A 17,058-nucleotide genomic window follows, 5' to 3' on the forward strand; every position below is an offset into this window, starting at 1 on the left:
CTAAAGCAATTAGAGGGCTGAAAAATTTCTCTACAGAGTCTTGGGAGAAGATCAAAATGTTTCTGCATTGATAGTGGTGCTAGCTCCTGGTGTAGGAAACAAAACAACTATCGCTCTGCACGTCTAGCTGGCACATGCTTGGATAATACTGTGATCTAATTAGGACATCTTCAACATCTGTTGAGGTTCTGGCACCTTTATTTGAATGTACGATGTTTAAATATTCTACTATGAGGCCTCGGGCTGTTCTTGAAGCTAGCATTTTTGGGTGAAGAACTTTCAATAAAAGGAAATTATCATCTGGGAAAAAAAGGGGAAATCTTGTTGTAATGGATAACTAAATTAATTAATGGAAAAAAAGTTAAGATGACCAGGCGACATATTCAATATACATGAATATAGGATCATAATACCTCGGCAAGACTAAACATACTCACACTATGCTGTATGTATATTTGCATTTGTGGTAAAATAATATATAATGTGCAGAAGAATAAACCTATTGACATGTGTTGTTCTTATTGTTGTTATTCTTCTCTTTCTTTGTATTCTTATTATTAACTTTATTGTTGTTGTTGTCGTCGTCAATACAAATAAGAACAATACCCGTCACTACCCACCACTTCTCAACAACATGCAATTCAATATTTGCAAACATATCTGTGAGGATGCCGCCCCGATGCTGCGTCACCACGCAAACCTTCCCCGCAGCCCTAATCCCAAAGTAATGTAAAATACGCTCATGTTTTAAACATGCCCTCAACTATTAACGTCTCGCACTCAAACCGGCGCTCACAGAGACAAACGTATCGGAGCACGAGCACACCGTCTGTTCTGCAGCTTTCACATCAGATCTTTTGATCACTCTGTTGAATATTGACTCAGATTTTTACCCAACAATAGATCGGTGAGGAAACTGTCTCTAAATGACTTCTGGGAGAGAGTTGGGAGGAAAGAGAATCAAGCTCATGTTTCAGACAGTTGCACAGCAGAAAAAAAAATAAAGAAATAAATAGAAAGTGTTACTAGAAAATGCTGATTATATTTCATGTGCTCATAATCCGTGAACATGCAAGCTGTAACTTTCAGACATAATATCTAGAAATTTAGTGCAAACCCAGACACCTGACCATATTCCAAATGAGAAGCCATTGTCGAGAGTAGCATAGTTAATTAAAGCGAGGGCACCACTCTACATCTGTCACATCACTTGGCAGTTACTTTAATTATATATTTTGGTCAATCTGTTCTTCCTGATTTGAGAGGGGATGCCATACATGAGACAACATCTGCTGAGGTATGTCACATGAGCTTCAGCATCTGTCCGTGTTTTTTGTGTCAATCACTTGAGTCATGTCTGATGCGCGTTTATGTTATCGCATCGAGAAAGCCGCATGCACAATGCTGTCGGCCGCTGATGGCTTGCATCTGTGCCGCGCTTACAATTAACACTGTTTCACTAAGCAGCAAATCTACACACAAAAACGCAGAGATTGGCACTACACACAAATACCCAGACACACCCTGTGGCTTGCAGTCATTTTGGTCCCTTATGTTGTCCATCAAGGAGACAGTGGTGACTGTTCTCTAAACTGACTCCACCCACAAAGGCTTGTGATCACCTAAGCTGTCAGCTAGCATCTGCTGAAACTACCAACCAGCCAACTGTGAGACTGGCTCTGAAGATATCTCCGCCGAAAATGTGTCACCTACACATGTTCAGAACTCGGCAGAATGTTTTCCCCCCGTCTATTTTTACTAATTTTTATGTGGCAAACGTTATCTGCAAAGCCTCGGAGAGTGTCAAACTGTTTTGTATGTATGACACTGCGGTGTGTGAAGTGTCTTGAAAGCTCACGTCAACGCATCTCAGATGAAAATAAATTGTATACATCAATGTCAAATGTTTTCCCTGCAAAAAAAAAAAAAAAGGGCCATCCTTTGAATACCGCCACGGCTATTGTTAGATCTCGCTGTTCACACATATATATCACTTATCACTCAGTGAGGTTCAGCGGTATCAGTTATGTCAGGTTGTTAATCACGCCCCCTGCGTTTGTTAATGTTTGCGATGGGATGCCCTTGTATTAGGCTGTCTCTGGAGTCGGAGATTCTTTGAAGTTATACAGATTTTTACCTCTTACTGACACTGGATGTTTTTTTTTTCTTGATGCTAAATGAAAGTTTAGTGCGTTATTTCCTGACAGAAAGCGAGATCCATTTCAATACCTCAAGCTTCGCCGTCTAACTGGTGGGATGGAGACATCTGGACACTTTCCTCTATTACGCAGAATGTTATACTATTTAAGGATAATGGTAGTCCGCCTTATCCTCTCCTGCACACACACACAAATACACATTTGTACTTGTCTAGTCCAAGACGCACATTCCCACAGTTGCAGATGACACAGAAACCTAGAGACACACTAGCTTTCTATCCCTAGACTCTACAATTTTTCTGTTCGTAATCCCCTCTGAGTCTATTAATATTTCTGTTTCCATGGCGATTCGAGCCTTGCCAAATGTTGTACAGATAAGAGGAGATAAGAGCATAAGGAGCAGGGAGATAAGAGCAAGTGACCTGCAGAGATCAGAGCACTAGAGGTCAGGCAGTAGAGCACAAGTAAGTAACTGAGAAATGGACCTTCCCCGCTCAACTCCACTGACAAGCTGGAAACTAAACATGACGGGCCACCTACGATATTCGGCAGCGCGACTACGACTGACCGTAGATTTTCTTGCAGCAACTTTCTTTGTGCATCCAATTTCACCTTCTTACACGGGAGCCAAACAAACAGCGAGACGGCGTGTCACTGGAGTTAATACTATGCTTTTGTCCGTATCGTAGAAGGACGCTGATTGAGGCACAGTTCCTACTAGGGTTAGATTGTGGTGCCGTTTTTATATTGCTTCAACTCTTAAGCTCTTGTTTGATGTTTATCACTGTGCATTTATCAGCAGTAATTATTATAATACTCACAATATGCTAAGGTTAGGTGGCCCTGCCTCTCTGTAAAGCATGAAAGACACAGGGTTCAATTATTTTTTAGGGGCTTTACTTGCCTTTTTTCCCCCTTTACATCTTTTAATTTTTACACTTTTCGAACACATGATTGGATTATGTTGCAGGTGCCGGCTGGAAAATCCACTTTCACTCAACTGCAACCTGGAATAACCTGCAAAATAATCTAAAGCTTGACTCATTTTATCTTCAGGGCAATTTAAGTTTATTTCACTTGCAGCTGTTCTTGTTTAAGTTGATTCATCGGCTTTAAAATTTAATTACCGTCATTATTCTTAATGTTTTTAATATTTCACTCATTTGCCTTTTCACCATTTTTTTTAATCATCATTTTCATCCGTGTTTCCTGACTGTATGTTTACATCCTTTGCTTGTTTTCTTCCTGGCCTATATTGTAAATGAGGCTGAATATAAATAAATGTTGAATGAGAAATAACTGATACTATATTGCATCAGTTCATTATTCCAAAAGCATATTCATATCGTCCGTGTCAGTCGAGATTTTTTATTTTTTTTCTAGAATTTAAGAGAGAGTCATTTCATTTTTAAACAACTTATGTATATTTCAAATTGAAGCAGGCATTTGGTCTCTCCTTAATCTGTCATCTCACATTATGTACAGTTCTGCAGAGAATGAAAATGAAAATAAAAAAGGAGTGGCAGTAACAAATCTGCAATAAATTTTTAAGCATCATTTTACATTTTTACAATGCAAGACTGATCCCGCGATGACAACAAATGCCCTTCACATTATTCAAATTGTCTTCGAAGTAAATCAGAGCAAATTACTGTCGCTGGCAACACAGTGCTAAATGAGAGTTGTTCAGTCTATGAGAAGTTTTAAAACTGCTGCACGCAATAATAATAAGTTCTAAAATTGAATTATGCCTTTTTAAAACACACAAACAATGCAGCACACCAATCATCCACTCCTCAGATAGGCCGTCTACACTACAGTTGCATTCTGTAAGACTTTACCTGCTTGTTGTTGTACTTCGGTTGGCTGGTCTTGTAGCTGTAATCGGAGTACTGGTCTGAGCCGGTAGAGTTGTCGTCTCCTCCCGTCCCTACAAAGGTGTTGGCTGCCGGCAGGTCCTGGACGGCCTGGTGCTTCTGAGAGGCTGAGGGGGATTGGGCTTGCAGCTGAATGGAGGGTAAAGGGGAGTTTGAGCGGTAGTGCCTGCCTATGTCAGGGCTTCCTGGTGAATATGTTAGGGGGAGGTGTATCCTGGGGCTATCATTGACTCCATCGAGGTTGAACTTGAGACTTTTTTGAAGGCTGACCTCTTCCTCTTCCCCGAGAGGTTTTGGGGACTTCTGGGGTTTGCCTTTCCTTCCTCGTTTGCCTTTGGCATTCTTTGGTGCCTGCTTGGGCGCGTATAAGTCCTTTGTTTCCTTTTTGCCAGCCTGATAGCCACTCTTAGTTTCTCTCTGGATGCGGTGTCGAATAAATACCACCACCAAGATTAACATTACGACGCCTGCCACACCAGCGAGGCTTCCAAACAAAATGTTACTGCGCTGTGCAGCAAAACCATTGTCAGGATCACCAGCGATGTCCCTGTCCAGTGGAGTGTAAAGACTGTGTCCAACTAAGGCTTCCACTAAGCTGACATTTGAAATGGTTTCATTGACATAGATGTGAACAAGGGCAGTGGCGTGGCGCGCAGGCTTGCCCCTGTCACTCACTCGCACCACCAGACGATGTAGTCCACCATGTTTGCGGGTCATCTCCTTTGCCAGGGTGATCTCCCCGCTGGAGGGGGAGATGCGAAATAACTGATAAGGGTTACCACCAGCGATACTGAAGACCAGCTCTGCATTAGGCCCACTGTCCAGGTCTTCAGCTTCCACGACCTCAACATGACTATCTGGGGAAGCAAGTGGTGACAAACGCCTGAAGGAGGAGTTGGAGGGCTTAGTGATCACAGGGTCGTTGTCATTTTCATCCAGCACATTGATGGTAACGCCCACATATGAAGACCTGGGTGGTTCTCCTCCATCCACTGCCTTTAGACGGAACGTGTAGCTGCTTTCTTTCTCCCTGTCAAATGAGATGCTGGAGAGGATGGTGCCAGATCCATTTTGAACAACAAACTTGCCTCCATCGGGTTCCACAGAGAGGTGAACATGAGCGTTCTCACCTTTGTCCATATCAAGGACTGTCACCATACCAACTGGACTGAGGGGAGGCATGTTCTCCAAAACTGAAAAGCTGTAGCCGCTTAGCATGAACTTGGGGTCGTTGTCATTGCGGTCAAGGACTTTTATGACGACAGTTGCTGTTCCTTTATGAACACGAGACCCTTTATCTGCCGCAGTGACCCGAAACTCATACCGTTCTTTATGTTCACGATCAAGCGGGCTTCGGGCTCTTACTTCGCCTGTGTTCGGGTCAATCTCGAACAAACCTTTGATGGATGAGTCGGCCACAATATTATAGAGGAGTTCGGCGTTAGTGCCGCTGTCGGCATCGGAGGCTGTAACGTCCAAAACCTTCTCCCCTGGTTGGTTTTCTTCGGCAAAATCAACTTCAAACAAGGTCGGTGAGAATATCGGAGAGTTATCGTTGACATCAGTCACCTGCACCTTTAAAGCGTTTGTGCTGGAGAGCGCCGGGTTTCCAGAATCCACAGCCACAATTTCGACTCGATAATCCCTAACTCTTTCGTAGTCGAGCGGAGTGGTGGTCTGTAGGAAATACTTCCTCTTGTTGTCGCTGGAGGAGTCGCTGGCAGGACGGAGCTGGAAGGGTACGTCTCCTGCTACCACACAAGTGACCACCGCATTCTCTCCTTCATCTTTGTCAGACACTTGTACCAAAGCAACAGCTGTTCCCACTGGCATGTCCTCTGAAATATTAGCCACTCCTTCACTGTGAGTAACAAGACCAATTCCACGGATCTCCACAGCTGGTGCGTTGTCATTTTGGTCAGTCACCTCAATGGTTACAAATGTCTTGGAGCTTTTAGGTTGAGGACCCTTATCCCTCGCCACCACATAGAAGGACAAGCTGCTGATTTCCTCCCTGTCCAGAGGCCCTTTGACATAGATAATGCCACTGGATCGATCAATTCGTAAGAGCTTCGGCACCGGGTCTACTGCTTGGTGAAGGGTGTACTCAATCTCTCCATTAGGGCCCATGTCAGAGTCATTGGCTTTGACCTACAATCAAAACATATTCTTCGGTTAAAGACATGAATTACGTGCAACATTTTGGGATTCTAATTAAAAGGAAACCAGCGTAGGACTTTCTGCACTAATCATTAGTTACTGGATGAGTGAATACACGGATCAATGGAAGTCTGATCACTTCAAAGCTCAGCATGTGAACAACTTTATTTAGGCATATTTCAATACCGCCTTTCCTCTCTGCTTTTGATGGTTATGTCATTTGCCTTTTTATTTTTCCTCTCTTTTATTTCCCTTTCTAGGTTCCCATGAAAACATATGTTAAAATATTAGGGCAGCTATTTCTTTTATGAAAGTCAGTGCAATTTCACAGCAGTATGCTGAGAAAATCCTACACAGAGCATCTTACGCCTACAGTCTGACATTGTGCATCTCTAACTCTTGTTTCCACCAGTATAATAGCACAACAAAGGCAATAAGCAGCTTAATTACCTGTGCTAATGCTCTAATACTTGTAGTATTATTTTAAAACATACCCACTAGAACAATAGGAGTGAAGGAAGCTTGCACGAGACTCGTTTAAAGAAATATTGTATATGTGGCCTTGGTTTCCCAAATATTTTGAATTAGACGTCACATTTCGAACATTCAGGGTTGTAATTTTTAATGACAACGGCAAATTAAAAAATGTCTATCTTTAAAATTAATTTACACACTCACGCTACACTTTGTGAGGATGTATAAAAATAATGCAAGACATAATTTTCCTCAAACATATCTTGATAAACTGGTTGATAACGCTTGCAGCTGAAATAAAATCCAAATGTCCAAACAATTCATCATCCTGCTCACAAAAACGTTATTTAATTCTGCAACCATTTATTTGATTTAAAACAAGTTCTATGAGATAAGAATAGTATTACAGTCTTACCTGCAACACTGAGTGCCCCACTGGACTATTTTCAGACACTTCAGCTTCGTACGTAGACTTCTCAAACTTGGGGGAGTTATCGTTTGCATCTGTCACTACCACTCTCAGCAAAGCACTGCTGTAGCGCTGAGGGTTCCCTCCATCCACTGCCTTGATGGTGAGGTCATAGGAATCCTTCAATTCACGATCTAGATTGCCCAGGACAATGAGCTGCGGGAGCTTCCCTCCCCTGTCATCAGCCACTTGTAAACCAAACAAGGTTGCTGCGTCTGGCCCTGCAGTGAGCGCATAGTCAGCCACGCCGTTCCTGTCTGAGTCCCTGTCTGTCGCCAGAGGGATGGAGAATAATGCCCCCATGATGGTGTTCTCAGGGACAGAGATGGTGAGCACAGAAGAGGGAAATTGTGGGGTGTTGTCATTGATGTCCTGAACTTCAATGCGTCCTTCAATGAGTCGTGGGCTCTGGTTTTGTATCAGGTCTGTCACCGATACTTCAAATTCCAGGTAGCAGGGTTTACCCTTAGCGAGAGACCGGCAGTCCCTCAGGGTCTCCCTGTCTATGGGAATCTCAGTGGTGAAAATGTCTCCGGTCTTTCCATCGACACGAAGGTAAGGGGCACCCACCTCTAGCTTGTAGAGGTGACCCGAGTCTGGCAGTCCCTGGTCTGCTGCCAGGCTACCAATGAGAGTGTTGGGAGGCTGCTCCTCTTGGACCCGGTACAGGATGCTGCCTTCAGCAGAGCCACAGAGCAGCACCACGACCCAAAACAGTACTACTCGGAAATTCAGTTCCATTAGGTCATCAGAAGGTCTGCCTGTAAAATAACACAGAGAATCAGGGTCAAAACGCTGTTTCCTATAGAAGCCACTTATTCTGCTGCAATGCTCGTCCCTGCTGCAAAGTTCCAGAGGCAACAATTGCTTAACATTCATTTTAAAGGAAAATCCCAGAACACATAGTAAAACATTTATTCAGCACAATAAAAAAAATAAAAATAAAATCCTTGTATTGTTGTATTATAGCTCTACAGCTGTGATATGAATTATTTTTGTCAATAAGTTGTACCAAAACCCAGAGCAGGCCTAGAAGCACAACACCATAATTAGGCAACAACAAAGAGAGGAGAGGAATTTCTTTCTTTTTCTTTTTTTTTTTTTTTGAGAAAAATATGCAATCATAAGTATATCCCAGCTTGGTTCCCATTCCAGAGCTTCAAGAGTTTCAATGAATATCTCAGATTTATGAATTTTATGTAGAAATTAATGTAGGAACAAGAAATTATATCTTATGAGCTTACACACAAAACAAACTTGAGGGCCGGTGTGGATTGTTTCGGCTGAGTAATCAAATAAAAATGTAATACAAAATCTCACAGCCTAAGAGACTCATTATTTCTGTATTACACTACTCGACATTGAGTGGGGAAGCAATGTAGCTCTAAAATAACCTATGGTATAAAACATACCCTCAAGAATAAATCCATACCATCCTGCCAAAATATCGTCTGTTGAGAGAGATGAACTGTTTGATCTATTTGTTTATCAGAGAGGCCCTCTAACAACAGGGGTTTGCATTCTGAGGGTCACGGAGGCTAATTCCTCTCGTGCGGATTACGCAACTTTGCCAGCATCACCGCATGCAGACTATGAACAATGCACAATGTAGAAATTTCCATCCACGCTCCATTGCTACTGGCTAGCTCAAACACTGTAATCATTATGTTTGATTTTGAACCTTTCAACTCTGTAATTACGACCCATTATTTTACTGTCTTCTTTGATCTGTATTCCCTGCAGCTAAAGATTTCTGGCTTTTTTTTTTTTTTTTCCATGCTGCAATGATTTTCGACTATAATTATTTCCTCGGTATGTGTGTGCTATTGGTAATTGAAATGGGAGCAAACACTGAGGTTAAGGATTACGGTCCAGCGCTTTGGAAAACTTCACGGTAGCCACATTTTTAAACTTTTTTTTTTTAATTTCGTGCAAAGCGGCGCCTCGGTTGAGCGTTGACTCACTAATCATGCAGCGCTCACTTTGATGCTTTTAGTGCAGAATCTTGTGTACAAAGTCTATTGAGCTGGGTTTGTGTTAGTGATGTACTACTTCAATATACTAATCGATACCGGCCCTTATGCCTCAGGTATTAGTCAGACCGGTCCATATTAAATACTGTTTCTTAGCCTCTGTCTAAACAATACAGAACCAATGCAATTTTCTTCACCGTTTTTTATCACAAAAAGTGATTTGCAGGTGAATCATTATGTTACCTCAAACGAGTGACTCCGATCAATTCTACACAGATTTCTAAACAGAAAAACAACAACCAGGAAAAAAAAAAGCTACCATAGGTGCTGAATCTGGAATGGGTCTACAGCCAGAGTTTAAGTACTGGAGAAAGAACAAGCCTAATCAACACACCCGTAGTTGGTATGGGCGAAGGCGGATAGAAATCTGCATAAATGCAACTAAATAGTGTTATTCGGAGAGGAATTGGCACATTGTGCATCTGCTGGAATGAAACAATGCTCCAGAAGAAGAGTAAGGCAAATGTGTATTAAGCCAGACAGCAAAACACAAATATACAGAAATCCAATGGAAAAATCCAATTCCTTTTGAATACATTAAAATTGGAAGTGCAGGTTATTGATGCACTAATTGCTCGGTTATCGATGTGTCCCTTTTTACATTTGCAGGGGGAACCTCTAGTCAATGTGGCGTGAACAGTGAATGCGCTTTCTGTGTGTTCATGTGTGCAAGAGAGAGAAAAGAGAAAAAAAAAAAAAGGCAGGCAGAAGTAAAAACATAATCAGCAGAAACAGCGCGAAAGCCGTTTCTTCACACCTAAGACTGATGCTGCAGCATTATCATTTGTGATATAATTCAAAAGTGATTCACAATCCGATGCTTCATATTGCTATCACTCATTCAGCTAAACTTGCCTAAAGGTTTATAAAGAAATGTAGATGCATATATATATAGCCAGTTAAACTACGTCACTGTCATTCTAACACCATAATTATTCTCGTCTCACCCTGTGGCACAGAGGTCCAACAATATGTGCATCGGCCTACTTGACATGCATCTTTTTTCATCCGTTATGAATTCAAGCCTGCACAATGATTTCTACAAAAGGGCCATGAAAAAATTAAAAATCATAACTGATTTCATAATGTTTTGTTTAGCTGTGACTGCCCCCCCCCCACCCCATCCCTCCCTCCACCATTACAGCCACTTCTAGAATGAATAGGCGTGCTTTGATAGTGACATGATTGTTATGGTTGATGACACTCATGACTTAATGTCTTCCAGTTGGCCTCATGCCTGTCTTCCAGATGGCACCGTGCCTGGCAGCCCAGTGGATTGGCGTTCCTTTTTTTTTTTTTTTTCTTTGTTTACATTGCCATTAAAATTCATGTTGTTCGTGAAATATGCGTTCTGCCATCACTCAGTGAGAATCTCTTATCAGCTGAATATTATTGACACCATGCCTTTGGGTTTTTTTCTTTTTTTTTTTATCTCGCATTCCTCAGCCTTCGCACAAATATTTTATCAAAAGCTTGAAGGAATCAAGTTTCTTTTCCCTCCGCGTCTCAAACCGCTGCATTGTGGCGGCAAAGGGAGGAACTAGTGCTGAGATTTTTCACTCCAGGAGAATGTGACACTTCTTGGACTGCTGTGCGTCTCACCAAAAGTTCACTACCTGAGCAGCAAAACGGAGAAATTAGAACTGCTGAACACAACTAGGTGTGACATTTCCGGCATCTCAGCACTTTTTCTCTGAAAAACTTGGTTATCATCTGCCATCCCAGATGGTGTGGTAGACCCACAAGACTACGAGCTGATTCAGGCAGATCGCGATACATGACTCAGCATGAAATCAAAGGGAGGAACAAGAAACCCCTTTTTTTTTTTTCTTCTTTTTGGGATAATGAAGTCCTAATCAACTGCTCTCCAATTAAACTGTTTACTTAGTGGATTCCATAATTAAGAACTTGTCTTCTTTAAGGACTGATTTCTACAATCAAAATGCCAGTAAGTGGGATATACAGAATATTCACCAAGTGTGCGGCTCAGAAAATGAAATCTATTAAAACTTCTACTGTCAACATCGGAGCAGCACTGTGGTATCGAGCTAAAAAAAAAAAAAAGAGAGAATCACTGCAGAAACTTTTTTTCATTTGTCCACTGAACAACCCATTATAAGTAGAAAATCGCAAAGCTACTTTTTGGAAGCTTGCACCACAGGACAACTTAAACCTGGCTAATGCTTGGTTGACCCCTACTGTAGTACAAGTTGTGTAAGTGCACTACACACTGTATTTCCCCCACGCAGGACTATTAAGGCTCTTCAAGGCCTAGAGGGCTCCAAGTGTAATTCCCGTTTGCTGCAAAAAGCATCCTGCTCAGATAGACAAACCAACACACATATTGAGCCAGACACCTTATGGAGGTGATCCAAGGCAGCAGATATTGTGAAGAAAATATCCCTCCAAATACAATCAAGGCATCAACTGTCTGACTGAGGAGAGAACTTTAACTCTACCATTGAAGCAGCACTCGGCACACAGCCTCATGCTGTGATCATGCACTGGTCCAGATGGTTCCAACATAGAGAAAAACTGAAGGCAGCCTGTACCACAGTATGGAGGTGGACCTTCAAAGACAGTCTCAAACTGCCTGATGGGTTTGCTGTCTGCCGTTGTGAAGATGTTTAACTTCGCAACAGAGAATGCGGTCGAGGCAAAACCGCTCGCCGATGGAGTTTAAGACCCTGAGGAACATCGGAGTAGGCTCGCCACTCAGCAAGAACACTGCCTGGCCTAAACCCAGCTTATTAAGGTCACCAGGGGTGCCAAGTGTAAGCGCAAGACCAGACTAAAGAGTCAGCGCTTCATGACTCATGCTCAGCGTGGCCATCGTTCCAAAGACTCACGATTTGCTGGAGGAAGCTCACCCGAGCATACCCCCTTCACCTGCGACCGACCTCTGCGGATAAGACTGGCGGTAAGAGAAAAGGAAAAAGTGTTTTCTCACTCACGCCCTCACTGTGTCACCTGGGAGTCTGTTGTCCCTTATGTTGCACTAAAATGTACTGCAGAAGCGTGGTGATTGATATTGGACCACATGACTTCTGACCTCGTGCTAAAACTGTTCTTAGCAAGGTACTGCTATTGAAAGGAGACAAAAGAGTCCAAAAATATAAGCGTTAGATGATGTTGTATGAAACTAGTTCTGAAACCACTCGCATACCTTAATCCCCAAATCCCCTTCTTCCTGTTAATACAACTATATAGGGTTTAATAATTAAAGAAAAGTGGATTTGCTCAAAAACAAAACATGCAAAAGAGGAGACAAAACATGCTGCATTCACAATCAGACCACTGGAATAGTTGCAACAACTTCAAAAGAAATAGAAGACTTGAATTCCAACAATGGATGCAGGATAGGGGGTTGTCTCCCAACAATGTGGCGCCCTTCCACACTCCGTCTGATCTCTCCTTTTTACCTCATGGATCTACCCATTTTCCTCCGCTGCCATTCCAAATGATAGTGAACTCACAAATTCCTCCTAGCAACTGCCTACAATCCTCTATCCACCCCGCTCCCCAACCCCCCCACAACCCCCTCTCCCTCTCCTCTAGTCCCTAAAGGCTCAGTGCCCAGTGCCGGTGCTGCCGCTCAGCTCCTTACAGAGGAGAAGGTGAAAGACTTCACTGGCAGCTAAACATCAGTCAAACTACAAGGTCTGATTGAGTCTCACACCGAGCCCTCACACAGTGCACCACCCAGCTGACCCCACTGCTCAAGAGAACATTTCAACTTGTACGTGCCTACAATCAGCGTCCCAGCCTGTGTCAAACTGTGCAGTTGTTCCCAAGGAAACAATTCTTTGCTTTAATGAGGCCGGGGTTTGCTGAACCAAGTCATAGCAATGACCTCTGAAAAACTGGAACCATCCGAGCTTACATGACAGATCCACTCCAACGCCAACTAAAGGGAAATGCAGAAATACGACTTAGAGACCATCATCCTAAAAGTGTGCCACATGTGTTTTTCCCAAAAAACCTTTTGCACCACAGGCAGCTGTCAAACAGTCTTCAGGAGTGCTGACATTTTAGAGGTGGGAGGAAAGGATACGCATAAGGTTAGCTGGTGCATTAAAAGCAAGTGTTTCTTTTTTTTTATTTTTTATAAAATGCTCATGATTACTGAGGTAAATATAGGGCGGAAAATATAAGTAAAAGGATTTAGCTTGATAAAACAGAAATTCTGCGTAGGAGGTACATTTGAATAATATAAATTAAGAGTACCAAAGCAGTACTGAAGTTGACAGTAAAATAGTTTTGAAGTATGTAATGACCATCACGCATTTCATCAAGGCATCTGCTGCCAAAATAAATACCATCATCAATCTGTCATCAGCATCTGCTTCCTTTATATGACAAGAATATGTCAGGATTTATTTGCAAAGTAAAATAACTTGCATTATTTTAAAAGGTACTGAAGTAGATCAAAAGCGCTTTTTCTGAAACAGATATTTAGCTGGGATTAAGAAAAAAAAAAGAACAAAAGAGTTTGGGGTTGAGTGTTGTCAATTTAAGAAAAAAAAAAAAAAGAACAGGTAGTTTTAAAAAAAAATGAAGAACATTATAATTGTGTTGCGGAGCATGTGCGCCTGCTCTGGTTGCCATAGAGACAGACTATCCACTGACTGAGTCAACTCGGTGACTGACTGGGTGACATTTGCTCTTTAAGTTGGCCGCTCCACAGGTCCAGCAGAAGTGACTCAAGCGCAGAATTGACTGAGGCGTAATTGTAAATCACTAATATGTGAAAGGGTTAGAGGTGTGTCAGGAAAAACAAATCATCTGAACGTAGGAATGAAATAGATTTTTTTTTTTCCCCACACTAATTGCTTGTTTTTGCAATAACTGCAGGGAAGATTTTATTTTTTATTTTTTGATCCTGCAGCATCACTGAATCCCTGCAGAAGCCGCATTTTCACCTGTTACCCGCTACAAATCAAGTTCATGAATTTCTGCTGTAAGATGTGCTCTCTTTCCCCCGCTTTGCTCGAGTGTGGAAAGATAACAGATGATTTAATGATTTTCTCAACTGATGTGATTTGATATATTGGCTGACTCTGCGCCTTTAGCTAGTATAACAGGTAAAATCCATTACCCTCCCACCAGCATGATTTATGATGGGTAGCATCACAGCTATGGGTCTCCTTACACAGCTGATCTACCAGTAGAATTTACTGCAAAATGTGAGGCTGCTACACTTCTACCGGCCGCAAACCCCTGGCCACTGGTAATGAGAAAGCGATGGCCTTTGGTTAGAAAACACTTGATAAGGGCATGGGCATTTGATTTAGCTATGCTGGAGCCATACGGAAAAAAAAAAAACAGAGAGAGGGTCACTCCTATTACTAGAAAAACAAAAAATAAACAAAGAGGAGACATTACCTGACTCCGTAACAAGAGATACTGACCTTTAATTTAGATTTCTATGCTGCTCTGTGAACTTAAAGCAGAGTTCAGTGAGGTTTCCTTACGGGGGTTATTTTACTGATTGTGAAAAGGTTCGCTGCATGAGGCTGAAATACCTGTTTAGGCAGTAAAAATAAATCCTTTTGTGCCCCTTGTACAATTTGATCTGTTTACCACACACTTAGCCTTCCTTCAGCAGCTCCATTACATGACACAGTGGAGGTTATTGTGCAGCACTGGCAGGAAAGTTCCCCTATTGTTCAACTACCTGTTTCCATGGCAGGTAAACAGAATTAATAAAACTGTCAGATAGATAGATAGATAGATAGATAGATAGATAGATAGATAGATAGATAGATAGATAGATAGATAGATAGATAGATAGATTTGGATCACATTTGTTATATCTTAGAGACAGTTTCCTCACATCATATTGGATAGAAGTAGCCTGTTCTGAGCTTCTCGGTGTTTTTTCCTGCAGCCCACAGAATGTGTGGGAACTTATACCGACATCACTATGTAGAGCAGACTATTAAAATGTGCCTGGTGGTCGGTGGAGTGGCGAGAAACAACACCCCAGACTCTCACCGGAGAGAGCGCAGGAGATTACCCGAGAGGATGAGCTGATCAAAGAATTTCTTATTTATTTATATATATATATACATACATATATATATTTCTCCTCCAATCACGAGCACGGACCTCTCCATAGGAAAACTGCCGATTAGTTATTAACATGACAGCCTGTACGTCAGAATCGTTTGCGCACAAATCGTTACTCGTGAGTAAACAGCGCCAAAAATAAAGATGCACTAATAAAAGGCAATTAGTGGGATGTTTCCGAGCGAGTGTGATGTATATATAAATATATAAATATATATATACATAAACGACGGGAGAGGGGATGATACAAATGGATCACATTTTCTGCTTCACAGAATCATAATGGTATAATAAAACGCAATTAGCCGATCGCCAGCACCACATCAGATTGAAGCGCATGAACTCGCGTTGGCGCTCAAGTGCAATGATATGCAGACTTAATGACTTAATACCATCACTCAGGGAGGCTGCAACTCTACTCGGATGTGTTTTAATTGCGATGCATCGTCTGCTCAATCACGCAGCGGATCCTTACAGCGGATGACAGATCGAGACTGTTGCCTTTCCAGCACAGCATCCCATCATCAACCTGTAACACCGAGCAGCCGCATATTTTTTTTTTTTTTTGGTTGTTGTCTAATACAAAGTGCACACAACTTGTTGTATAAATTTCTCCACCACGGCCTGTGCCGAAGAGACACACAAAAAAACAGCACTTTAGACAAGTCGGGAGACATTTAAAAAGAAACTTCCACCCACATCGCAACACAAAATCGAGCAATCAAAGCAACTTTCTTTGCGTAATTCTGCAGTCGTGTCGGTACCTGTGCCAGAGACTTCTATGCGAGCGCTTGTCGCGTAGCCAATTCGTCCGCAGCTGATATGTCCACCGGTGCTCCCAGAGGCAGGTGTCCAACCCTCAAACCTCCGTCACAGTGCTGACATCAAAATCTCTTCGGCGAGCCACAAAATCCACTCAGTATTTAGGGAACTTTCCGCATCAAAATTCAGGATCCTGCGTCCAAACGCGTCGTTCGTCCTTTTTTTTTTCCCCCCCCCTTTAATTTTTTTTCTTCTTTTTCTGTCCGTGGGAATATTTCTAAGTTCAGATCAGTTCGTGTGAGGCTATTTTATAACAGAGGCTCATTCCATAGGTAGACCCCTACAGTGTGCCATTTTTTTTTTCTTCAATCCTCAATAACTGATGCCTTGCCAAAGATATGCACTCGTTGTCGCATCCCTTTGGTCCAAGTTTCTCCAGCGCTTCTCCGCAGATAGAAGTAGCTCAGAGCGCACTCTAAGGACGCACTGGATGTCTCAGCGACAGCAGCAGGGATGTCATCTTTGCAAGCCTTTTAGAAAAAAGAAAAATAAAAAAAAACACGAAACGGCTAACCGGTCCTGAACAAGAAGCCCATCTGAAGCATTTCCAGAGAGCAAGTGGTGAGACACTGTGGGTAGGTTAGTTGCTCCCCTCTCTCCCTCTCTCTCCCTCTCTCTCCTTCTCTCTCTACTCATCAGAGCGTGGGAGGAGGTGGGGCTCTCATCCACCGCAGCACACTGCAACTTCACACTCAACATCACATTATGCCGGGGCTGCCTACCAGGAAATTGTGTGATTCCAACAGTTTAAGAAGATCTCATCAAACTGGGTCACCTCAAACAGAGGTGGTGGGGGGGAGGGAGAGAAGGAATGCACCTTATTAAATGCGCGTAAATCGTGCCATCACAGGGCCCTGCCGTGCGCTCGTTTTATATTCCTGCCGCACAACGACCCCCTCTTTTCCGCTCGCATAAAACCCACTCCTCGCGCTGTTTGCGTAAATTTGATGTAACAGGTAGCCCGCACTGACAGTTTACTTGTTGATATGCAT

General features: G+C 42.5%; 1 protein-coding gene across 1 annotated transcript in view; it reads right to left on the reverse strand.

Moving 5' to 3' along the window:
- Positions 1 to 17,058, reverse strand: part of pcdh1a (protocadherin 1a) — a 106,540-nt gene that overhangs the window by 65,071 nt on the left and 24,411 nt on the right. The window contains exons 2-3 of the mRNA XM_008282424.1: positions 7,086 to 7,900; positions 4,001 to 6,187 (exon numbers count right to left, since the gene is read on the reverse strand). Coding sequence (XP_008280646.1) covers positions 4,001 to 6,187; positions 7,086 to 7,880 — 2,982 coding nt within the window. The 5' untranslated portion in view covers positions 7,881 to 7,900. The remainder of the gene's footprint in view (positions 1 to 4,000; positions 6,188 to 7,085; positions 7,901 to 17,058) is intronic.

This window comes from Stegastes partitus, unplaced genomic scaffold (assembly GCF_000690725.1).
Source record: "Stegastes partitus isolate 25-593 unplaced genomic scaffold, Stegastes_partitus-1.0.2 Scaffold271, whole genome shotgun sequence".
Lineage (NCBI taxonomy): Eukaryota > Metazoa > Chordata > Actinopteri > Pomacentridae > Stegastes > Stegastes partitus.